This window comes from Petromyzon marinus, chromosome 15, assembly GCF_048934315.1.
Source record: "Petromyzon marinus isolate PM22_M1 ecotype Great Lakes invasive population chromosome 15, UKy_Petmar_22M1.pri1.0, whole genome shotgun sequence".
NCBI lineage: Eukaryota > Metazoa > Chordata > Hyperoartia > Petromyzontiformes > Petromyzontidae > Petromyzon > Petromyzon marinus.
Genome location: NC_133681.1, coordinates 17,091,867 through 17,116,975, shown reverse-complemented (window position 1 = coordinate 17,116,975; position 25,109 = coordinate 17,091,867). Strand labels below are relative to the sequence as shown.

General features: G+C 50.1%; 1 protein-coding gene across 1 annotated transcript; it reads left to right on the top strand.

Moving 5' to 3' along the window:
* On the top strand, window positions 1-23,514 carry LOC142924654 (uncharacterized). Its single transcript, XM_076067331.1, has 10 exons — window positions 1-90; window positions 1,294-1,392; window positions 2,103-2,260; window positions 14,099-14,230; window positions 16,885-16,961; window positions 17,938-18,011; window positions 19,423-19,495; window positions 20,372-20,540; window positions 21,642-21,705; window positions 22,369-23,514. The coding sequence occupies exons 3-10, from the start codon at window positions 2,222-2,224 to the stop codon at window positions 22,539-22,541; spliced, it is 801 nt and encodes a 266-aa protein (XP_075923446.1). The 5' UTR covers window positions 1-90; window positions 1,294-1,392; window positions 2,103-2,221; the 3' UTR covers window positions 22,542-23,514.
* The last annotated feature ends 1,595 nt before the right edge of the window (window positions 23,515-25,109 follow it).

Genomic DNA, 25,109 nt, shown 5'->3' with positions numbered 1-25,109 from the left:
TATATCATATCGGGCAATCTGCAGACACACGCTACCTGGGAAAAGTGCTGTTCGAGAGCACCTGTGAAGGTCGACACATCACACGAGAGGGTGGGTGGCCAACACCACACCTGGCTTAGTCTCCCCAGTGCTGATGTTTTACACACAGCACCAGGTACATGTCGTCCCCGGGTTACGAAAGGGTTAGGTTCCTGAGAACGATCCGTAACCCGAATTTTCCATATGTCAGTAATTGAACAATTTGTCCCTGAATTAAAGCTAAAATCCAATAGCCAGAAATAGTTGTGCCTCCCCTACCTGAATACTAGTTCGTTTTCCCTCAGGACTGTATTGTGCTGTTTTCTATTGCTACCTATATTCTATTGCTCTACATACTCTGCACTTCATATTCGTTTTTCATTTAATCGAATAACACTACCCATAATTAAACTAATGGGACATATTCTGGATCCAATTGTTTATGAATACCACGAAACATTTTAATAAAAATCGTTAACAGAAAGCAGTCACTTCCGAATGTTTGTTTACCGTGCATTAGGCTAGGCCTAGACTTTACATACATACACACGCACACACATGCACGCACATTAAATACAGTAAAAACCTAACAATAGAAACATGGGGGAAAAGATAATTCGAAGCATAGAGAACAAACAATAATGTAATGGTATACAAAAATTACATTGCCCATAATCGTGGTGGGGCTTGGTGAAGGAGGCGTTTTGGTGGAGTGAGGCGTAAGGCGGCGTGCCTTATGCGTCCCTCCGCGGTATTCATCCGCAACCTCACCGCGCTGCACTATTTGCGCTTAACTTAAGCAAACATTTCTGCATCTTAATTTTTTTATGCATTTATCAGAGCATTTTCATAAAACAATAAAATTCTCACTAAAAGAACCAAGAATATGAATCCCTGCAGTCACGAAAGCTTTAAATCAAATTTCATTTTCATAAAGTCGGGTCTTCCGTAACCCAGGAACTGCCTGTACTCATTTAAGGCTGATTTAGGGGAGGCTCGGAACAGGTTTGTATATTTGTCACTGATAATGGTCGTGAGCAGGAATAGAACTCGGTTCGCTGGGTTCACGCCACTACGCTACTGCTCCCCACTCGCAAACACTTGTACATTATCACACACTCAGACACGCTCCCAAACACATATATACTCGCTCACACTCTACACTCTGCAAAAAAGGGAGACACCATACAAACTCAGCACGTGGTTTCAACTCGGCACTTGCCCCAACGTAGCATTGAGGCTATGGGGGAATCTTCGTGTTTGTTGTTGTTTCAGGACCAGGACCCCCCGGTGGCGGAGAGTCGATCTGCACGATCGTCGCCGGCGCGTGGAGCCACCGGCTCACCGACTACTCCCAGAACGCGTGCGGGAAGGGCAGGTGGTGCACAGCGACACGTGATACATGTGCAGTGGATTCCTAAATATCAGCCTCTTGTCTCCACTTACACATGGCAGGTTTTCTCCCGGGGTCTCCGGTTTCCTCCCACATGATGCTAATCTGTGACGAGTAATGGAATTTGTCGTCAAACATCCAAATGTGGCGGCACCCGCCTCACGGTGTCTTAGTTCAATCGCCGGCATTGCTGTTACGATGCGATGCAGCCGTGGAGACAGGCGTCCTCATTATATGTTGTCTCGCTACTCGTGAAGCCGTCCCACCCCGATTGTCCCCGCCCACCAACACCGCCTTCCCCACAGTTCCTGCACGAGCTCCCAACACGTGGAGCAAGACGTCGCTCATCGTGCTGAACCACGCCTCGCGGCACGACCCAGAAACACACCTGTGAACCAGACACGATTCTTAAGTGTCCCAGAGTTGATTTTATGTCACCAGGTGAGGACTCGAGAGAGGAGCTTGGAAGCATTTGCAAGGGTGAAATAGAGTAAGAACAACCGTATCCTGTGAGGAATCAAGAATATTCCATGAACTCCCTGTGGTGGGAGTCTGCTCGGGCAGATCCTGATCCTGTTCCTCCCTCCTGCGCTCCCCCTCTGCACGTCGATGCGCTGCCACGTCGTCCACCCAGCAGCGAATCAATCGGCGAGCATCTGCTTCTCTCTGTGTCTGCCCCCCGCCCCTACAGCGCAGCTGGGGTCTGCACCCAGCTGTGGCGCGGCGAGTGTGGTGGGAACTCAACACCAGCGGCGCCACTCGCCTACCTGGAACTGCGCGCAGGTCCTGGCGCTCCCCGGGGCAGCTGGCATGGCTACAATGCAACGCAAACTCGCAGGGAAGAAACAGGTGAGTTTGTGGAGGGGAGTAGAGTAAGATGGAAGGGGAGTGTGTGGAGGAGAGTAGAGTGGGATGGGCGGGGACAGAGGAAGCAGAGTGTGTGGAGGGGCGTAGAGTGGGATTCCAGAGGAGCGACAGTGAGTGTGTGGAGGGGAGTACATTGAGATGAAGGGAGAGACTGGTGAGTGTAGAGCTGAGTAGAGTGAGATGAGCGGGGAGAGACGGGTGAGTTTGTGGAGGGGAGTAGAGTGGGATGAGAGAGGAGAGGCAGTTGAGTGTGTGGAGGAGAGTAGAGTGAGATGAGAGGAGACAGGTGATTTTTCTGAGGGGAGTAGAGGGGAATGAGAGGGGTGAGACAGGTGAGTGTGTGGAGCTGATTCGAGGGAGGTGAAAAGGGAGAGGCAGGGGAGTGTGTGGAGGGGTACAGTGAGATGAGAGGTAAGATACAATTGTGTGGATGGGAGTCTAGTGGGATTAGAGGGGAGCGACAGGTGAGTTTGTGGGGGCGAATCGAGTGGGATGAGAGGGGAGAGACAGGGGAGTGTGTGGAGAGGTGTCGAGTGGGACGAGAGTGGGTGACAGGTGAGTGTTTGGAGAGGAGTAGCGTAAGATAGAAGGGGAGAGTCAGGGAAGTGTGTGGAGGTGGAGTACAGTGGATGAGAGGGGACAGAGGAAGGAGAGTGTGTGGAGGGGCGTAGAGAGGGATGAGCGGGGAGAGAGGGATGAGTTTATTGAGGGGAATAGAGTGGGATGAGAGGGGGAGACAGGGCAGTGTGTTGTGAGGAGTAGTGAGATGAGAGGGGAGAGATAGGTGAGTGTGTGGAGAGGAGTACAGTGGATGATAGGGGACATAGGAAGCAGAGTGTGTGGAGGGGCGTAGAGTGGGATTCGAGAGGAGCGACAGTGAGTGTGTGGAGGTGAGTACATTGAAATGAGGGGAGAGACTGGTGAGTGTAGAGTAGAGTTAGAAGAGAGGGGAGAGAGGCAGGATAGTGTGTGGAGAGGAGTAGAGAGAGATGCGCGGGGAGAGACGGGTGACTTTGTGGAGGGGAGTAGATTGGGATGAGAGGGGGAGACAGATGAGTATGTGGAGTGGAGTAGAGTGAGGTCAAAGGGGAGAGGCAGGGGAGTGTGTGAGGGGAGTACAGTGGGATGACAGGTTAGTGACTGTGAGTGTGTGGAGAGGAGTACATTGAGATGAGGGGAGAGACAGGTGAGTGTGGAGCGGATTTGAGTGAGATGAGAGGGGAGAGATGGGTGAGTTTGTGGAGGGGAGTAGAGTGGGATGAGAGGGGAGTGACAGTGAGTGTATGGAGAGGAGTAGTGAGATGAGATGGGAGATACAGATGAGTGTGAACTAGAGTGAGATGAGACGGGAGAGACAAGTGAGTTCGTGGAGGGGAGTAGAGTGGGATGAGAGGGGGAGACAGGTTAGTGTATGGTAGGGAGTAGAGTTAGATGAAAGGGGCGAGACATGCGAGTGTGTGGAGTGGAGTCGAGTGAGGTGAAAGGGTAGAGGCAGGGGAGTGTGGAGGGGACTGCAGTGGTATGAGAGGGGAGTGACAGTGAGTGTGGGGAGAGGAGTAGAATGAGATGAAGGAGAGAGACAGCTGAGTGTGACCTAGAGTGAGATGAGAGGGGAGAGAGACAGCTGAGTGTGGCCTAGAGTGAGATGAGAGGAGAGAGAGACAGCTGAGTGTGGCCTAGAGATGAGAGAGGAGAGAGACAGCTGAGTGTGGCCTCGAGTGAGATGAGAGGGGAGAGAGACAGCTGAGTGTGGCCTAGAGATGAGAGAGGAGAGAGACAGCTGAGTGCGGCCTAGAGTAAGATGAGAGGGGAGAGAGACAGCTGAGTGCGGCCTCGAGTGAGATGAGAGGAGAGAGAGACAGCTGAGTGTGGCCTCGAGTGAGATGAGAGAGGAGAGAGACAGCTGAGTGTGGCCTAGAGTGAGATGAGAGGAGAGAGACAGCTGAGTGTGGCCTAAAGTGAGATGAGGGGAGAGAGATGGATTGGTGTGTGAGGGGAGTAGAGTGAGATGAGAGGGGTGAGACAGGTGACTGTGTGGAGGGGACTACAGTGGTATGAGAGGGGAATGACAGTGAGTGGGGAGAGGAGTAGAATGAGATGAAAGGAGAGAGACAGGTGATTGTGGCCTAGAGTGAGATGAGAGGGGGAGACAGGTTAGTGTATGGTAGGGAGTAGAGTTAGATAAAAGGGGCGAGACAGGTGAGTGTGTGGAGAGGAGTAGAGTAAGTTGGAAGTGGAGAGGCAGGTGAGTGTGTGAAGGAGAGTACAGTGGGATGAGAGAGGAGTGACTGAGTGTGTGGAGGGGAGAACATTAGGATGAGGGGAGAGACTGGTGAGTGTGGAGGGGAGTAGAGTGAGATGAGAGGGGAGAGACGGGTGAGTGTGTGAAGGTGAGTAGAGTGAGATGAGAGGGTTAGGTGAGTTTGTTGAGGGAGTAGAGTGGGATGAGAGGGGTTAGGTGAGTGTGGAGCGGAGTCGAGTGGTATGAGAGGAGGAGACACGTGAGTGTCGAGGGTAGTAGCGCTAGATGAAAGGGGAGAGGCAGGGGAGTAGAGTGGGATGAGAGGGGAGTGACAGTGAGTGTATGGAGAGGAGTAGTGAGATGAGATGGGAGATACAGATGAGTGTGGACTAGAGTGAGATGAGACGGGAGAGACAAGTGAGTTCGTGGAAGGGAGTAGAGTGGGATGAGAGGGGGAGACAGGTTAGTGTATGGTAGGGAGTAGAGTTAGATGAAAGAGGCGAGACAGGTGAGTGTGTGGAGTGGAGTCGAGTGAGGTGAAAGGGTAGAGGCAGGGGAGTGTGTGGAGGGGACTGCAGTGGTATGAGAGGGGAGTGACAGTGAGTGTGGGGAGAGGAGTAGAATGAGATGAGAGGAGAGAGAGACAGCTGAGTGTGGCCTCGAGTGAGATGAGAGGAGAGAGAGACAGCTGAGTGTGGCCTAGAGTAAGATGAGAGGGGAGAGAGACAGCTGAGTGTGGCCTAGAGTGAGATGAGGGGAGAGAGATGGATTAGTGTGTGAGGGGAGTAGAGTGAGATGAAAGGGGAGAGACTAGTGAGTGTGGGGAGGGGAGCACAGTGGATGAGAGAGTACAGAGGAAGCGGAGTTTGTGGAGCGGCGTTGAGGGGGATTCAAGAGGAGCGACAGTGAGTGTGTGGAGGGGAGTACATGGAAATGAGGGGAGAGACTGGTGAGTGTGGAGTGTAGTATAGTTAGATGATAAGGGAGACACAGGTGAGTTTGTGGAGGGGAGTAGAGTTCAAAGAGAGGCAGGGGAGTGTGTGGAGAGTAGTACAGTTGGATAAGAGGGGAGTGACGGTGAGTGTGGGGAGGGGAGTACAGTGGGATGAGGGTAAAAACAGGCGAGTGTGGCCTAGAGTGAGATGAGAGGGTAGAGACAGGTTCTTGCATGTGATGGGGAGTAGAGTGAATGGGTTGATTGGGGAGAGACAAGTGAATTTATGGAGAGCAGTAGAGTGAGATGAGAGGTAGGAGGCAGAGGAGTGTGTGGAGGGGCATGGACTGGAATGAGGTGGGTGAGAAAGGTGAGTGTGTGGAGCGGAGTCGAGTGGGTTGAGAGGGGGAGACAGGTGAGTCTGGTGTGGAGAAGAGTGAGGTGAAAGGGAAGAGGCAGGGAAGTGTGTGGAGGTGGAGTACAGTGGATGAGAGGGGACAGAGGAAGCAGAGTGTGTGGAGGGGCGTAGAGGGGGATGAGCGGGGAGAGAGGGATGAGTTTATTAAGGGGAGTAGAATGGGATGAGAGGGGGAGACAGGGCAGTGTGTTGTGAGGAGTAGTGAGATGAGAGGGGAGAGATAGGTGAGTGTGTGGAGAGGAGTACAGTGGATGATAGGGGACATAGGAAGCAGAGTGTGTGGAGGGGCGTAGAGTGGGATTCGAGAGGAGCGACAGTGAGTGTGTGGAGGTGAGTACATTGAATTGAGGGGAGAGACTGGTGAGTGTGGAGCAGAGTGGAGTGAGAAGAGAGGGTAGAGACAGGTGAGTTTGTGGAGGGGAGTAGAGTTAGAGGAGAGGGGAGAGAGGCAGGATAGTGTGTGGAGAGGAGTAGAGAGAGATGAGCGGGGAGAGACGGGTGACTTTGTGGAGGGGAGTAGATTGGGATGCGAGGGGGAGACAGGTGAGTATGTGGAGTGGAGTAGAGTGAGGTCAAAGGGGAGAGGCAGGGGAGTGTGTTGGGGGGGGGGGGGGAGTACAGTGGGATGAGAGGTTAGTGACTGTGAGTGTGTGGAGAGGAGTACATTGAGATGAGGGGAGAGACAGGTGAGTGTGGAGCAGATTTGAGTGAGATGAGAGGGGAGAGATGGGTGAGTTTGTGGAGGGGAGTACAGTGGGATGAGAGGGGAGTGACAGTGAGTGTATGGAGAGGAGTAGTGAGATGAGATGGGAGATACAGATGAGTGTGGACTAGAGTGAGATGAGAGGGGAGAGACAAGTGAGTTCGTGGAGGGGAGTAGAGTGGGATGAGAGGGGGAGACAAGTTAGTGTATGGTAGGGATTAGAGTTAGATGAAAGGGGCGAGACAGGTGAGTGTGTGGAGTGGAGTTGAGTGAGGTGAAAGGGTAGAGGCAGGGGAGTGTGTGGAGGGGACTGCAGTGGTATGAGAGGGGAGTGACAGTGAATGTGGGGAGAGGTGTAGAATGAGATGAAGGAGAGAGACAGCTGAGTGTGGCCTAGAGTGAGATGAGAGAGGAGAGAGACAGCTGAGTGCGGCCTCGAGTGAGATGAGAGAGGAGAGAGACAGCTGAGTGTGGCCTAAAGTGAGATGATGGGAGAGAGATGGATTAGTGTGTGGAGGCGAGTAGTGAGATGAAAGGGGAGAGTCTAGTGAGTGTGGGGTGGGGAGCACAGTGGATGAGAGAGTACAGAGGAAGCGGAGTTTGTGGAGCGGCGTAGAGGGGGATTCAAGAGGAGCGACAATGAGTGTGTGGAGGGGAGTACATGGAAATGAGGGGAAAGACTGGTGAGTATGGAGTGTAGTATAGTTGACGATAAGGGAGAGACAGGTGAGTTTGTGGAGGGGAGTAGAGTTAGAAGAGAGGGGAGAGAGGCAGGATAGTGTGTGGAGAGTTTTGAGTGCAATGAGCAGGGAGAGATGGATGAGTGTATTGAGGTGAGCAGAGTGGGATGAGAGGGGTGAGACAGGTGAGTGTGTGGAGGGGACTACAGTGGTATGAGAGGGGAATGACAGTGAGTGGGGAGAGGAGTAGAATGAGATGAAAGGAGAGAGACAGGTGATTGTGGCCTAGAGTGAGATGAGAGGGGAGAAACAGGTTAGTGTATGGTAGGGAGTAGAGTTAGATAAAAGGGGCGAGACAGGTGAGTGTGTGGAGAGGAGTAGAGTAAGTTGGAAGTGGAGAGGCAGGTGAGTGTGTGTTAAGGAGAGTACAGTGGGATGAGAGAGGAGTGACTGAGTGTGTGGAGGGGAGAACATTAGGATGAGGGGAGAGACTGGTGAGTGTGGAGGGGAGTAGAGTGAGATGAGAGGGGAGAGACGGGTGAGTGTGTGAAGGTGAGTAGAGTGAGATGAGAGGGTCAGGTGAGTTTGTTGAGGGAGTAGAGTGGGATGAGAGGGGTTAGGTGAGTGTGGAGCGGAGTCGAGTGGTATGAGAGGAGGAGACACGTGAGTGTCGAGGGTAGTAGCGCTAGATGAAAGGGGAGAGGCAGGGGAGTAGAGTGGGATGAGAGGGGAGTGACAGTGAGTGTATGGAGAGGAGTAGTGAGATGAGATGGGAGATACAGATGAGTGTGGACTAGAGTGAGATGAGACGGGAGAGATAAGTGAGTTCGTGGAAGGGAGTAGAGTGGGATGAGAGGGGGAGACAGGTTAGTGTATGGGTGGGAGTAGAGTTAGATGAAAGAGGCGAGACAGGTGAGTGTGTGGAGTGGAGTCGAGTGAGGTGAAAGGGTAGAGGCAGGGGAGTGTGTGGAGGGGACTGCAGTGGTATGAGAGAGGAGTGACAGTGAGTGTGGGGAGAGGAGTAGAATGAGATGAGAGGAGAGAGAGACAGCTGAGTGTGGCCTCGAGTGAGATGAGAGGAGAGATAGACAGCTGAGTGTGGCCTAGAGTAAGATGAGAGGGGAGAGAGACAGCTGAATGTGGCCTAGAGTGAGATGAGGGGAGAGAGATGGATTAGTGTGTGAGGGGAGTAGAGTGAGATGAAAGGTGAGAGCCTAGTGAGTGTGGGGAGGGGAGCACAGTGGATGAGAGAGTACAGAGGAAGCGGAGTTTGTGGAGCGGCGTTGAGGGGGATTCAAGAGGAGCGACAGTGAGTGTGTGGAGGGGAGTACATGGAAATGAGGGGAGAGACTGGTGAGTGTGGAGTGTAGTATAGTTAGATGATAAGGGAGACACAGGTGAGTTTGTGGAGGGGAGTAGAGTTCAAAGAGAGGCAGGGGAGTGTGTGGAGAGTAGTACAGTTGGATAAGAGGGGAGTGACGGTGAGTGTGGGGAGGGGAGTACAGTGGGATGAGGGTAAAAACAGGCGAGTGTGGCCTAGAGTGAGATGAGAGGGTAGAGACAGGTTCTTGCATGTGATGGGGAGTAGAGTGAATGGGTTGATTGGGGAGAGACAAGTGAATTTATGGAGAGCAGTAGAGTGAGATGAGAGGTAGGAGGCAGAGGAGTGTGTGGAGGGGCATGGACTGGAATGAGGTGGGTGAGAAAGGTGAGTGTGTGGAGCGGAGTCGAGTGAGTTGAGAGGGGGAGACAGGTGAGTCTGGAGTGGAGAAGAGTGAGGTGAAAGGGAAGAGGCAGGGAAGTGTGTGGAGGTGGAGTACAGTGGATGAGAGGGGACAGAGGAAGCAGAGTGTGTGGAGGGGCGTAGAGGGGGATGAGCGGGGAGAGAGGGATGAGTTTATTAAGGGGAGTAGAATGGGATGAGAGGGGGAGACAGGGCAGTGTGTTGTGAGGAGTAGTGAGATGAGAGGGGAGAGATAGGTGAGTGTGTGGAGAGGAGTACAGTGGATGATAGGGGACATAGGAAGCAGAGTGTGTGGAGGGGCGTAGAGTGGGATTCGAGAGGAGCGACAGTGAGTGTGTGGAGGTGAGTACATTGAATTGAGGGGAGAGACTGGTGAGTGTGGAGCAGAGTGGAGTGAGAAGAGAGGGTAGAGACAGGTGAGTTTGTGGAGGGGAGTAGAGTTAGAGGAGAGGGGAGAGAGGCAGGATAGTGTGTGGAGAGGAGTAGAGAGAGATGAGCGGGGAGAGACGGGTGACTTTGTGGAGGGGAGTAGATTGGGATGCGAGGGGGAGACAGGTGAGTATGTGGAGTGGAGTAGAGTGAGGTCAAAGGGGAGAGGCAGGGGAGTGTGTTGGGGGGGGGGGGGGAGTACAGTGGGATGAGAGGTTAGTGACTGTGAGTGTGTGGAGAGGAGTACATTGAGATGAGGGGAGAGACAGGTGAGTGTGGAGCAGATTTGAGTGAGATGAGAGGGGAGAGATGGGTGAGTTTGTGGAGGGGAGTACAGTGGGATGAGAGGGGAGTGACAGTGAGTGTATGGAGAGGAGTAGTGAGATGAGATGGGAGATACAGATGAGTGTGGACTAGAGTGAGATGAGAGGGGAGAGACAAGTGAGTTCGTGGAGGGGAGTAGAGTGGGATGAGAGGGGGAGACAAGTTAGTGTATGGTAGGGATTAGAGTTAGATGAAAGGGGCGAGACAGGTGAGTGTGTGGAGTGGAGTCGAGTGAGGTGAAAGGGTAGAGGCAGGGGAGTGTGTGGAGGGGACTACAGTGGTATGAGAGGGGAGTGACAGTGAATGTGGGGAGAGGTGTAGAATGAGATGAAGGAGAGAGACAGCTGAGTGTGGCCTAGAGTGAGATGAGGGGAGAGAGACAGCTGAGTGTGGCCTAGAGTGAGATGAGGGGAGAGACAGCTGAGTGTGGCCTAGAGTGAGATGAGAGAGGAGAGAGACAGCTGAGTGCGGCCTCGAGTGAGATGAGAGAGGAGAGAGACAGCTGAGTGTGGCCTAAAGTGAGATGACGGGAGAGAGATGGATTAGTGTGTGGAGGCGAGTAGTGAGATGAAAGGGGAGAGCCTAGTGAGTGTGGGGTGGGGAGCACAGTGGATGAGAGACTACAGAGGAAGCGGAGTTTGTGGAGCGGCGTAGAGGGGGATTCAAGAGGAGCGACAATGAGTGTGTGGAGGGGAGTACATGGAAATGAGGGGAGAGACTGGTGAGTATGGAGTGTAGTATAGTTAGACGATAAGGGAGAGACAGGTGAGTTTGTGGAGGGGAGTAGAGTTAGAAGAGAGGGGAGAGAGGCAGGATAGTGTGTGGAGGGTTTCGAGTGCAATGAGCAGGGAGAGATGGATGAGTGTATTGAGGTGAGCAGAGTGGGATGAGAGGGGTGAGACAGGTGAGTGTGTGGAGGGGACTACAGTGGTATGAGAGGGGAATGACAGTGAGTGGGGAGAGGAGTAGAATGAGATGAAAGGAGAGAGACAGGTGATTGTGGCCTAGAGTGAGATGAGAGGGGAGAAACAGGTTAGTGTATGGTAGGGAGTAGAGTTAGATAAAAGGGGCGAGACAGGTGAGTGTGTGGAGAGGAGTAGAGTAAGTTGGAAGTGGAGAGGCAGGTGAGTGTGTGTTAAGGAGAGTACAGTGGGATGAGAGAGGAGTGACTGAGTGTGTGGAGGGGAGAACATTAGGATGAGGGGAGAGACTGGTGAGTGTGGAGGGGAGTAGAGTGAGATGAGAGGGGAGAGACGGGTGAGTGTGTGAAGGTGAGTAGAGTGAGATGAGAGGGTCAGGTGAGTTTGTTGAGGGAGTAGAGTGGGATGAGAGGGGTTAGGTGAGTGTGGAGCGGAGTCGAGTGGTATGAGAGGAGACAGGTGAGTGTCGAGGGTAGTTGTGCTAGATGAAAGGGGAGAGGCAGGGGAGTAGAGTGGGATGAGAGGGGAGTGACAGTGAGTGTATGGAGAGGAGTAGTGAGATGAGATGGGAGATACAGATGAGTGTGGACTAGAGTGAAATGAGACGGGAGAGACAAGTGAGTTCGTGGAGGGGAGTAGAGTGGGATGAGAGGGGGAGACAGGTTAGTGTATGGTAGGGAGTAGAGTTAGATGAAAGAGGCGAGACAGGTGAGTGTGTGGAGTGGAGTCGAGTGAGGTGAAAGGGTAGAGGCAGGGGAGTGTGTGGAGGGGACTGCAGTGGTATGCGAGGGGAGTGACAGTGAGTGTGGGGAGAGGAGTAGAATGAGATGAGAGAAGAGAGAGACAGCTGAGTGTGGCCTCGAGTGAGAGGAGAGAGAGAGACAGCTGAGTGTGGCCTAGAGTAAGATGAGAGGGGAGAGAGACAGCTGAATGTGGCCTAGAGTGAGATGAGGGGAGAGAGATGGATTAGTGTGTGAGGGGAGTAGAGTGAGATGAAAGGTGAGAGCCTAGTGAGTGTGGGGTGGGGAGCACAGTGGATGAGAGAGTACAGAGGAAGCGGAGTTTGTGGAGCGGCGTAGAGGGGGATTCAAGAGGAGCGACAGTGAGTGTGTGGAGGGGAGTACATGGAAATGAGGGGAGAGACTGGTAAGTGTGGAGTGTAGTATAGTTAGACGATAAGGGAGAGACAGGTGAGTTTGTGGAGGGGAGTAGAGTTAGAAGAGAGGGGAGAGAGGCAGGATAGTGTGTGGAGGGTTTCGAGTGCGATGAGCGGGGAGAGATGGATGAGTGTATTGAGGTGAGCAGAGTGGGATGAGAGGTGTGAGACAGGTGAGTGTGTGGAGGGGACTACAGTGGTATGAGAGGGGAGTGACAGTGAGTGGGGAGACGAGTAGAATGAGATGAAAGGAGAGAGACAGGTGATTGTGGCCTAGAGTGAGATGAGGGGGAAGTGATTGTGTGTGTGGGGAGGGGAGTACAATGGGATGAGAGTGGACGATAGTTGTGTATGTGGAGTTGAGTAGAGTGAGATGAGAGGGGACAGGCAGCAGAGTATGTGGAGGGAGTAAAGTCGGATTAGAGGGGAGTGACAGTGAGTGTGTGGAGGGGCGTAGAGAGATGAAAGGGGAGAGGCAGGTTAGTGTGAAGGGGAGTCGAGTAGGGTGAGTGGGGAGAGACGGATGAGTTTGTGGAGGGAAGTAGATTGAGGAGAGGGGAGAAACAGGTGAGCGTGTGGACTAGAGTGATATGAGAGGGGAGAGGTAGGTGAGTGGACGAGAGTGTTGAGCAATTGAGCAATCATTGGAAGGATGTTATTAACCAAGTTAAACTTTAACTGCCTTATAGTTTATATTCATATCTCCGGTCTTTTACTCCCAGCCTTACACACTACCATCACTATGAAATTTGACGTGCAATGTTTCAGTCGTGCAAATTTGTCCCTCATCCCACTCTCCCCCCCCCCCCATCCGTGGTACATGAGTACCATGCCCAGGAGCTTCTCTAATCTCCGTCCCCCAACACCCCCCCACCCTGCATCCGTCCTCCCTGGCTCCTCCCCCCTTCTTACCCGATATAATCTCTTGTCACAAACAGCTCTCTCGACTCACCACAGTAATTTTGCTGTGACTGTTGCCACCTGATGACGGAAGCTTGTGCTGCCTCCGAAACGCCGTGATTTGATTTAGTTTTCACTTTTTGTTTTATTTTATTTTTTACCTACGTGACTTTACCGAAAGAACTAAAGAGTATGGATCTTTGCAGTCACGAAAACTTCAAATCTAGAATGGGAGACAAGTCACTTTGTGGAGGGGAGTAAAGTGAGATGAGAGACAGGTGAGTGTGTGGAGGGAGGTAGAGTGAGATGAGAGGGTACAGGCAGGAAGAGTGGTGCTGAAGGTCACATGTCAGACTTTTGTGCCATGGGGTTGACTGGTGGTGCCAGGCTATGTGCAGGATATCACAGGACACACCCAGGTGTCAAGGGGTTGACTTATGGTGCCAGACCAGGTGCAGGATGTAACTGGTAGATCCTTGTGCCATGGGGTTTATAGATTGTGCGAGGCTATGTGCAGGAGGTCACGCTACAGACCCAGGTGTCAAGGTGTTAACTGGTGGTGCCAGGCTAAGTACCGGATGTCACAGGACAACCCCAGGTGCCAAGGGGTTGTTGAAAATGCCAGGCTATGTGCTGCAGAAGATCACAGGATAGACCCAGGTACTTTGGGTTGTCTGATTGTGACATGGTTGGTGTAGGAGGTCATTGGACAGACACATGTGCCAAGGGGTTTACTGATGATGCCAGGCAAGGTGCAGAAGGTCATTCTGCAGGCCCAGGTGCCACGGGTTTGAGTGATGGTGCCAGGCTAGGTGCAGGAGGTTTCGTGACAGACCTAGGTGTTATGGGTTAACTGATGTTACCAGGCAATGTGCAGCAGGTCATATGACAGACCCAGGTGCCAAGGGGTTTAATGATTGTGCCAGGCTAGGTGCAGGAGGTCACGGGGGAAACCCAGGTGCCATGAGGTTTACTGATGGTGCCAGGCTAGGTGCAGAAGGTCACGGGGGAAGCCCAGGTGCCATGAGGTTTACTGATGGTGCCAGGCTAGGTGCAGAAGGTCACGGGGGAAACCCAGGTGCCATGAGGTTTACTGATGGTGCCAGGCTAAGTAGAGGAGTCGTATCTCCAGAATAGTCTATTGTTCTTTACGTAAGTCATCGGTGATTGAGCTGAGACCATCAACTCACTGAAATGGAGGATCAGGTTTAATCACAACTCATTGGGAGTCTGTGTCTCTATGTGCGCTTATGGGTGTCTTGTGCGACACACTGGGTCTTGATGTAAATCATTGGTGGCTGTGCTGAAACCATGAAATCAATACAACTCGAGGATCCATTTTAATGACAACTCTGTCTATGTATGTGTAGGGTGTAGGTGGATTCCTGCTCACGGCCACCATCGGTGACAACTATCTTTGCCAGCCACACGATGGAGCTACGCGTGAGGGTGCACGACCTGCAGTGGCAGCCACAGCCTCGTGCCCGACCCCCCACGCAACGGTGAGAGGGACGCTGCCTTGCTCGCGACTCACGCGCTTGCTCACTCACCTTGGTCTGTCTCACTGTCACACTCACCTCTCTAGGGTTCCCTCTAGTTGAGGCCCTGCAGCCAGCAGTGGTTTCAGTCATACAGTTCAGGATTGTATCTCATCCTCCCTTAAACAATGTGTCTAATGCACTCTGCTTCCTGGTGTAGTGTTTAGTGAGTGCTGTGCGAGGGTTAATTGAGTTTTGTTTTTTGTGCCCGCTATGCCATTATATTTGATGAAGCACATGAGTGGACACTGTACACCAATATTCATTACGCTTGGGCTGCTGAGAAAGTTAGAACAATTTACCTTATTTATATGGGAACGTTTTAACCTCGGTGTAATGAGCTAAGATTGACAGTAATCGTAATGGAACAGCTGTACTTTCTGTACAGAATTAATCGTCAATGTACTGTATATGTAAATGTACATTGTCAACATCAGCCCTGGTATCTGCACTGCTGAATGAACAGATCCCCATGCCATCGGCATCCCTCATTGCCCTGCGCGGTGCCACAATCCATCGCGCTCTTGAACTAATCTCATCGCTCTGTCTTGCCCTTGTTTTCTTCTTTGGCTGCAATTCCGGCACCGGTTTTGTCCATCGGCTATCATCCCATCGAGTGGTGTCCAGCCTAAGCCCCTCCTTGCTTTTCTTAACAGTTTGATTGGCGTGGTTGGCTTTATACTGTACGAAAGAAGTTGTACATACATATGTAGTGTTTATAATGATAAATACACTTCTTATGAGGCACACTCTTTATTGTCTTCTCTTACACAGTCCTTAACACACAAAGGGGTATACGGTCCCCTCACCTAAGAAGGTACAGCCTCTAGACTTAGCGGGACCTACCCACAGGTCTCTTCCTAACCTAAGGAGGCACAGCCTCCAGACTTAGCGGGACCTACACACAGGTCTCTTGCTAACCTAAGGAGGCACAGCCTCCAGACTTAGCGGGACCTACCCACAGGTCTCTTCCTAACCTAAGGAGGCACAGCCTCCAGACTTAGCGGGACCTACACACAGGTCTCTTGCTAACCTAAGGAGGTACAGCCTCTAGACTTAGCGGGACCTACACAGGTCTCTTGCTAACCTAAGGAAGTACAGCTTCCTGTCTTGGCGGGACTTACTCTCGAGTCTACCGCTATCCTAGAGTCCTCCGGCTGGGACCTAGGGGAGGCTATCTGACCCACTGCTGGCCCGGTGGGTCTTGACCATTGGATACGCTGAGCCTTAGCCCTCAGAAGGGCTGGAAGGCTGGGTCCAGGGTCCTGGCTATCTTCAGCCCGGGCTTCGGTCTTCGTGTAGGGAGAGAACTCCCCGCGCTTCGCGCGCTCACCCTTCTTATACCCGTTTGTGGCCAGGTGTAACCAATCCCACATTCCCACGTGGAACTGTCTGATTGGTTGTTACCAAACTGTGGCTACGATCCAGTTCACCTCGTCTGACCCCAACCGTTATTCACACAGAGGTAGCGCTGCACTGCCCCTTTGATACCTAGTGGCAATGCAGGTTACCGAACAGTGAGTAGTTAGCACCTCTACATCTACAATAAGATTTCTCTGATTCTGTTTGTTCCCTGAATCACATGTTCCCCTATCTGTCTTTCACTGCAATCCCAAGAATGCAACTCTGTTCTTTGCATAAGTTTCAGCTTAGTGTCATTGTTTTCTGATCATTTTCACAGTGGGTAATGTGTACCGATTGGAAACAACCTTTATTATTCAGGCACTTTGTCGTGCTGCTTTTGATGATCAAATCGATATTCCAAAAGCACTATCTCCTGCCCTAATTGTCTTTATTTCATACTTTTATTCACAATTCACCTTAAATTTCCACACCTCCGATTAGCACAGTTGACTTTGAATGGTGCAAAAGAAGTTTCAACATACATACTTACACATGGTATTCTTTTTATTGGCAAATCAAGAAGAAGAGAGAAGAGCTGAGGATTATTACATCTGCTACTTTTGATATAGAGGTTTGAGTTGATTGTGTGGTTGATGCTAGCGTGGCTTTAAAATGCAAGTATCGATGCCGTGCTATTGCATGTGATGAGCAGGCCGTGTTGGTTCTCAGTGCTACGGTTATACTGACCCATGCTGCTTTGTTCCCATTATTGTAGGTCAACTCTGAGTAAAAGTAGTCGGTGGCTTCTGATGTATCAACAGGAGCGTTAATTTTGTTAGTTACCAAATACCTGTGGAATTTACGTAACGTCTTATTCTGTGGATTTCATTTAGTTGGCATGTTTATTTTAATGTCTAAATAAAACAGATGATGGGTTGACTAAAATGTTGCAGGTTATTGTAGACGAATACTAAACGAGTGAAATGCTGACGAAATCAACACTGATGATCACCAACCTCAGGAACACAAAGGCCTCGCCACTGCTTGGTGCACCAGCCACTGCACGGTCTCTCGAGTGGAGGCCCTTCTGCCAGCAGTGACACAAGCAAATAATTGTAGAACTGCACCATGACTTTCTACTTTTAATCCAGAAATTCCAAAGCTCTTCAACCACAAGTACACGAGCACCGTCCTAACCGTGGAGGGATGCAACCATCTCTCAGAGATGTTCTACAAGTACAGATGACTTCCCGACGATGTCTGCTTCTGCCCAGGCTAGGGGCACTTTGAGACCATGTGGAGTGACAGACTCACGGGCTGAACTCGTGCGAGTCCGATCCAAGTGTCACAGGTAAACATATCGGGTTGACCGGTAGTTGCGGTTACCTGGGTTCCCAACTATGTCAATGCAGTGGTTTGTAAGCGTTCATCGTAATTTTATTCGCAATTCACCTTCAAGTAGCACACTTTCCTTTAGTATGGTTGCCTAGATCAGTCTCTGAGTGCGGAGGAGTGCAACATTCCTTCCCATACAGATGGAACAGGTGGCGTCAAGATTTGTGCTGTGCTGCATTCTAACAAACATTTGTGTGACGCCAACTCTTGCCTCCACAGTACTGGATCACAGGCTTGCGCCACCTCTGCCTGGCTGAAGTGCAAAACCAAATGTAATGTTACATGTTGCATGACAACTCTTATCTCATTGCTCTTGTCCATCTCTTGTCGTCGTTATAACCGAGGGTTGATGCCCAAGAACGATGCTCTTCATCTTTCGTGATCTTCAGGCTCTTCTCATGGAGAGTCCCGTCTAACTGTTCACATTTTTCCACCAACTGATCAGTTCCTCCCTCTTCCCCTTCTCCTTTCCATTTTTATTTGCAGCGTTATCTTCATCAAATCCCCAGCTGACCCAGGATATTTCCCACATTGCCAACTTTCTCATTATCTGCTCTTACCCGTGGACAAATACAGATAAGGCGAAAATTGAATCACAGATAATTGGATTTTAATTTTGATTTGAGTCTTTCGTGACTGCAGGAATCCATACTCTTTGGTTATTTCAGTGAAGTCACGTAGGTAGAAAATTAAAAAATATATATCACGTTTCGATCGCAACACAAGCGGTCGTCCTCAGGCAGAAAAAATAATCCAGCAGCGGAACTGCTGAAGCAGCGCTTGTGTTGCGATCCTAACGTCGTGATATATTATTTTTTGTTTTATTTTTCTGTCTTCGTGACTTTACTGAAAGAACCAAAGAATTGGATTTGAGTCACTATTCCCAATGTGTGTGTTGTGTGTCTTGTTTTCCGCTCCATCTGCATGAGTAGGAGATGCCAACCCCGTGCATTGTGTCCGGTTTCTTCACCAATGCTGCCAAACTGCACCACAGTGAATCTTACAGGTGCAGTTTCTCCATCCTGCCTCATGTTTTAATGTGACGAAGTGGTCATGTGCCTTAGGGGTTTTTGAGATTATCGCGAAGGTTAGAGAGGTTAGACTTTGATGGTATGTGTTGAGAAGAGACAAAGGAGGTGGAAGGGAAAGTTGCTATGGAGATGCTACCGATGCAGCACCAAAGGAGTAGAGCGCGACCGAGGGGGAGATGGGAGGCTGCGGTGGCACGAGACACGAGGACGGTGGATATGACGAGAAAAGAGGCACGGAATGGAAGCTCACGGAGAAAGGAAATAGAAGCAGCTGACTACATGCAATAATGGAACGTTTGGCTTGGAATAAGAAAAGTTGGTTGTGTGGTTCAGGGCAATCAGAATGGCTATGTCCTACATGAAGTGAGCACTGCTGAGCTCCTGGATTAAGAGGGGTATCTACCTGCTGCTCTGAAAGAGTTCACAATGGCCAGGGTCAGATACACTACGCTGGCACTGTTGACACCTGAGGTTGGATCCCTGGTAATTTCTGTTTGTTTTTTCAGGGGTCTGAGTGTACGTGTGTAGAAATTGGCGTATGTGTTGCAGGAGGCTAGTGGCTACAAATCCAGCGACCTAAGTTTGATTCCGTGCCATGGCTCACATCAGTGGTGAGTGATATCTTAACCAATTCGAGTCTCCTGTATGTAGACTCAGCTCCAAATAAGTGCATGTTTCAGCGTGTATTAACATCAGCAAAGGGAGCTAGGCTTGGAACTGGCCCCACCACCCCCTTGTGCACACATTGCCAGTCTTAATAGGCACATACCAGCAGCACTTGCCTGGCAGCCTGTATAAACGATGTGACTCTTTGTGTTTTTGTTTTGTGTGTGAGTGTACGTATGTGTGCAGTGGTGGGGAGTGGTATTGTAGCGCTTAGCGAGCTGCACTACGAACCTGGTGACCCGAGTTCGGTCCCGCTCATGGCCAACACCAGTGACGATTATCCGAACCGGTCTTCGGCCTCCTCTATGTCGACTCAACCTGAAATCAGTACCTGGTGCGGTGTGTAAACATACCCACTTGGGAGACGAAGGCGGCCGGGCGTGGTGCTGGCCACCCAGCTCCAAGTATGCCAGCCGGACTTCATGGGTTCTTGCAAAAACACCACTTGTTCCAAAAGTTTGGTAAAGGCTATATGGGGTATCTTTGTCTTTGTATGTGTACATGCTTCTGTGTCAGTGTCTTTGCCAGAGAAACTGATCTAACAGTACTGAGATTCTTCATGCTGTCCCCAGCTTTGACTGTCTCACTGGGTTCATCACGGCCATGTTGTAGACGTGGACAATTTCATGCAAATGTGTGTGTTATATATTTTTTGTTGATATTAATGGCAGTAGACGTCTGTTGACTAGTACTCTGATTTTACACTTTTTATTGGAACAGGAAGGTATGAGATGACTTTCAGCTCCACATCCACACCCACCTCCGTGCTCAATGCCAAGAAGCCACTGTATTGGTAATAAACCCGCAATGTTTTTTATTCGTAAACCTGCATTTTTTTCCATATTTTCCCAATTTACCGCGACTGTGCTCTCGCCATCATGTCATGGGTCCCCAAGTAGTCATTCGTGTCTTACAGAGCAATACAAGCCTTGTGTTAGATCATAGCCCACTAAATCTGATATCACAGAGCTACTTTGTACCCTTTAAATTGACCTTTCGTCCACATAGTAAAGGGCAGGACTTTCCCACCCGTTCCTCATATGGAAGTAATGTTAGTCGTAATAATGTTGTGACTTCTCATAGCTGGAAATATATCCCAATAAAGTGCAGAGTGACAGTAATGTGATGCATTATTTTGTGCAGTCAATGACGACCGGACTGAGACCATTAACTCACTCGATTTGAGAACCCGCTTTAATCACAGGCAGCTGCCTGGATTCAAACTCAGGTACTCGGTGGTGCCAGTTCAGTGCTCTGGCCTCTAAACACCCACGTGTTAAATACATAAGCAACCTTTTTAATTAGCAACATTCTTTGACCACTTTGCCAAAACAATTGGGATTGTGGAGCTGTGGCACAGTCATGATATTGCTTTTTCTCATGCCTCTGCTGGCAGAAAGAATTTCCACGAGGATGCTCGTGTGAGAGCCCCTTTACAAAATATTTGGTCTACTCTTCCACACTGGTCATATGTTTTACCGCTTGGTAGATAGGCAGGGGAATTTAAGATTACTTGACCATTTGTTTCAACTGCTGTGCCAGAGGGTCTAACGAGCAACCTCTCTGTTGCCAGGCCAGCGTGCTAGGCATTGCACCACAGCAGCCCCCTCCAGTATTTAATTCTAAACGAAGGTCACTCTCTGCGTGCTTTTGTGCACGCGCGTTTGAGTGGTGTTGAACGAGATGGTGCAGACGTCTCGCTTCTTCGTGAGGAAAGTGATGGCACTGGAGCCGGCCTGGCTCACGGGACTCGCTCCGCGCTTCTGGCAGAGCGCCGTCTGGAGGCTCCATTGTCGCCACTGCGCTCCGGTGACATTCACCGGGTCACGGTTCATTTGGTTCGTGAAATTAGTGGCGAAAACAAACGTCAACAAAGTGATTTGTTTTCATGCAAAGATAATGGGAGGTCGAAAATCAAATGGGCGGTGACCGCCTAGCAGTCGTGCGTTTGCCGCTTATTACGAAGGTGCGCGGTTAGAATCCAGCGGCTGCTCGGATTTGATACTGCGGGTTTATTAACTGTAAACATACACTCAGTCTGCTTCAGAGTGGACATTAAAGATCTTGTGACGTCATTCGCAAGGTTAGGCCATTGTGTGGCGGCATCATGAGTCATGTTATTCTCATGAACAATTGTGCCCGAATGATTCAATTGGGAATATACATAGCAATCGTAACCCCCTCCTGTGAGAACCTGGCAAGACTCTTCTGAAAAATAGTCACTGCTCAGTGACGCTTTGCTGGGTAAATCAGCATGATAACCACTGTGACATGAGCCTGTGAACCAGTGGTTTGTAGTTGGGGTTTGGTGGGATTTGTGGAGATGGAGCCATCGTGTTTGCTGGGGGCACGCGCCTGCAGGGTGATGGGATGGTACCTGTAGGATTTGGTACAGCAAGAATGCTTGACATAGAGTACGTTGCATGTTCGTCCTGATCAATTCACCGGCCACACCCAGTGCAGCATCTTTGCATGTATTGACTGTCATTGTATATAGATGTTCAGTCACATACAAACGTTTCACCGATATGCCTATACCACACTCCCCAGCAAGTCGGATATGCGACGTAGTACTGAATGACTTAGCTTGAGTGTTATCCCGTGGTTTCTGTGGGCTTTCTCTGGTTAATTTCCATACGTATAATATTCAAAGGGACAGATTGCAAACAAACATTGAAATGAAATGTTTTCCTTTTTAAACACAAAAAGTTTGTACAAAATTAGAGAAAGTCATGTTCAAATACTGCTTGCAATGTATATATTGTAGGAAGATTACTTTTACGGAATGTTTTGTTGCACTATACCCATAACAAAACTCTACTATTAAGAAAAAATGTTGTGGTAATCCGTCGTGAAACATTACTGTATGCTCTCAATCAGCAGCCATGATGGTCACTGATCAAGGCCACTTACCACCCTGCATTGTCCTGTGATGCCAGGACCCGTCCCCTGCACACAGCCCATCTCATCGTTCCATTTCCACCATGGGCAACTTCCTGCGTGGCGAGTTTTCTCCCCATTGAGTGTACATGACAACGTTGCAAGACCCATGCTGCAAATTTACATCTAAAATACAAGCACATACACTTTCATATGAAGTGTAACCTTCCGGCTACAGACAGGAGCAAATGTTCGGAATAGATTTAGGGGTAGGGTGGATAGTATGGTTATGAGTATTAGTTGTAATAATTGTGCCTTGTATGTATCCAAAGTAAACCATAAGGGAGGGCCAATTTAGGTTTGTATTAACTTAAGGCTGATTTGACCTAGGGGAGACCTAGTATAGGTTCAGACTAATTTAAGGCTGGGTTGACCTAAAGGTGAAAGCATGTTTCCTAAATTCACAGTGCCTGTCCACCCAGCAGTAAAATAGGCGCACTGCAACGAGTTTATCGGCAATACGCATGTGGGTACTTCCTTTCCAAGACGCCTGTCCATCTTTAAAGATAATTGATAATCCTCGAGGAGCTCTCCAGAGCTCCCCCAGTTGAGTTCCTTCTGCCGGCAATGGTGTGAGCAATCAGCTGCATGTGGATATTTCTGAGATGAGCACTTACACTAAAACAATGTGAAGTTAAATGTACTTATTTTCACATTTCAAAAGAAAATTTGTGACCAAAGATGGAATTTTACTCATCGCCAATATTTGTTTTGTGATGCTGGCAGATTCGTATGTGGACGTCTCCGATTCCAAACAGTATTCCTCTTCTGTGAAGATGTGGACGACGGACTTGTCCCAGACCCCCATTCTCCACCGAGGACCACACGCGCTGCACACTTCGAGTGAACCCCAGCAGCGACGTCTCGATGTTCCTGCCTGCCCACTGAATGACACCTAGCAGCGCAACAACACTGGATTAGAGTTGCAGTGCACAGTAGTGCAGAGGCGGGTCTATAAACTTCGTAACGGGAGAGACGGTAGCGCCGACATTTTAAGCTGCTTAAAACACGTCTTACTGGTAAATATCAATAAAAGATTATTTGGGTCTTTTGGGAAAGCCACGTAGATAGAAGAAATAACACTAGAAAAGCTATTTTGGCGTCTCAAGGGGGATGCGATCACCCCCATCGCCTCACCCTTGGATGGAACCCGCACTAATGGCGTGATCACAAAGGTGTACAGCAAGCGCCGGGCATCTTAAAAGTGTTGAGCAGCCAGTCTATGCAGACGAGGGCTCTCCCATGTTCTCTGCAGCAGGGCTCGGTGCAGCCGCACGTGACCCTTGCGCCATTCCGGTTCCTTCAGAGGCTTGTCCATCTGAACCACTTGACAGTGGAGAGATTGAGATGGGGAAGCAGGGAGCATCTGTTTTAGTAAAGGAGACGGTATCCAACACAGTCCCTACACGTTTGTACTGTGATTGCTACTTTAAAGAAAGTCTCATGGTTTAAAAATGGAAGATGTTGCTCACGCACTATTCTCTCTCTCTTTTGTGTGGAAGAGGATGATGACGGCCCAAGATATCTGTTTTTGAAAGATGTTACATCCAGGTGCTCCAGCATTAACTAACATTATTTAGAACTGATTTAAGTACTTATTAGCATGGTTGGATATGTATGGTACGAAAGACGTTCCACATACGTCCAGCAACCTGCTGTGTCAGAATATTTCTTCAAATTCAGCCTAAAAAGTCAATAGTGCACACTTTCAATTGAGTATTAATTTTTTGAGAATTATGAATGTGGATTATGTGATATCCTATGGTTTGCATGTTGAAAGTTTTGTGCAACCCCGTAGTGAATTTGACTGATTTTGAATAAGGCTAGTCCTTAAAGGCAACACAGTTTTGTATAAAATTGTATTTCATCCAAGATGCTGTTTAGTGCAGTCCTAGTGGTACAGTACATGAGTTGGGGGAATCTTTGCATGTCTACATGTCTGTGTCAACCATACTACGTATGCGGATTATCTGGCGATTGCTTCCCACTGAGAAAGAGTTGCAGATCCTACTGCTGAACCTGGAGCATGCTACTTCAGAAATAGCGCCTTGCCATTGGCCCCACAAAAACAAAGTACCTGCCTGGGTATTTTATGTCATCACATGCTCCCCTCCATTAACTCCTCATAAGTGATGGGAGAGTTGTGGGGAGAGTAGAGAAGTCTCTGTACTTGGGCAGTGCGCTTATGACCAGCTCTGGTTTGGCAGCCGAGGTCTCTGAATCAGTCGAGCGACATCTTTTCATCAGCTGTGTAACGCTATGTAGAAGCTACCTGGCTTGTTATGCCCTCTATGCTTGTGAAACGTGTAGCCCTCTTAATGGAACATCTGCGTAACTTTTAAACCTTCAGGCTAGCCATACGATCCATTCTGGATTTAACCAGACTGGATTGTGCGAGGAACCCACAGAACCTTGAAAGATCTGGACACTTCTATTGGTGACATGTAGCCTGCATACCTAGCCACTGCATGCCAGCTTCTGTTTGGCCAGATAGATAGGGCTAAATGGGTGTGGCACATACTAGGGAGATGGAATACAGTGGTGCAGAAGGATGCGGAGCTGATTGGACTGCCGATTACTGGTACCAGCGGTGTCAAGATCGGCCACTGTGGAGGAGGTTCGTGAAGGACGCCGCTGGGGAGTTGGAGGCAGTCGCCCTCCAGTGACAACGAGCAGAGCGCTATACGGTTAAAACCCAGGTTAGCAGTTGGGACCATGGTGTGTCTTCCAGTCAGTCATCTCAGCCCACGGCACCTGGGTATGTTGTGCACTTCGCCGTTGTTATCGGCGCCGACACCTAGTGGTGAATGGCGGTAGTGCGTGCATTGTTTACTGGCGATGTTCATGAGCGGGCACGTGACCATTCCTCGAGTCGATGGGCGTGGCCTTGTTCACCACGCCCCCTTCCCTACTACGTCGCCTAGCAACAGAATGCACAACGGCGGAAGTTGCGGCAGCACGAAGTCGTCTCGCCGCACGGACGCGGTTTTAAGCTCTGTCGACATTCGAAACGACAGACATCCAAGTGGCGGAGCAGATACGGGTGAGTACGTGTGAATCAGGTCACGTTGAAGGATACATCATCAATTACAAGTAGCTACAATTGCGCTACCACTGCGACTTATTACGTTGTACGAATACACTACATTCTATACCGCTTAATCACGCCGTTTGCTATACCCGGCCGTTGCTAGGGGCGCCGTCGCTAAGGCTGGACCAACGGTCAAGCGACCGCCGGGCTCCGTACGTTACAGTCGTGTTTGTGTCACGTCTGCTCGTGTGGTTGTTGCGCTGCAACGTTTCGTACAGCGCCCTTTGCGTTTATGGGCGTGAAGGAAGGGGGCGACGTCTACCACGCCCTCTTATTACGTCGCGGCGGAGAGCGCCAAGTCTTTGGGCGTCTCTCCGCACGCACGCGGTTTGAGCCTCGAGTGGAGTCGACGGACATCGAGGGGCGGGTGAAAGTG

What these genes read in the sequence shown, in the direction of transcription:
- LOC142924654 (XM_076067331.1), top strand. Translation starts at nt 2,222, where the DNA reads ATGGCTACAATGCAACGCAAACTCGCAGGGAAGAAACAG. An exon ending in AACTCGCAGGGAAGAAACAG is followed by an intron (nt 2,261 to 14,098) that starts GTGAGTTTGTGG and finishes ATGTATGTGTAG; the next exon opens with GGTGTAGGTGGATTCCTGCT. An exon ending in GTCCGATCCAAGTGTCACAG is followed by an intron (nt 16,962 to 17,937) that starts GTAAACATATCG and finishes CTGCATGAGTAG; the next exon opens with GAGATGCCAACCCCGTGCAT.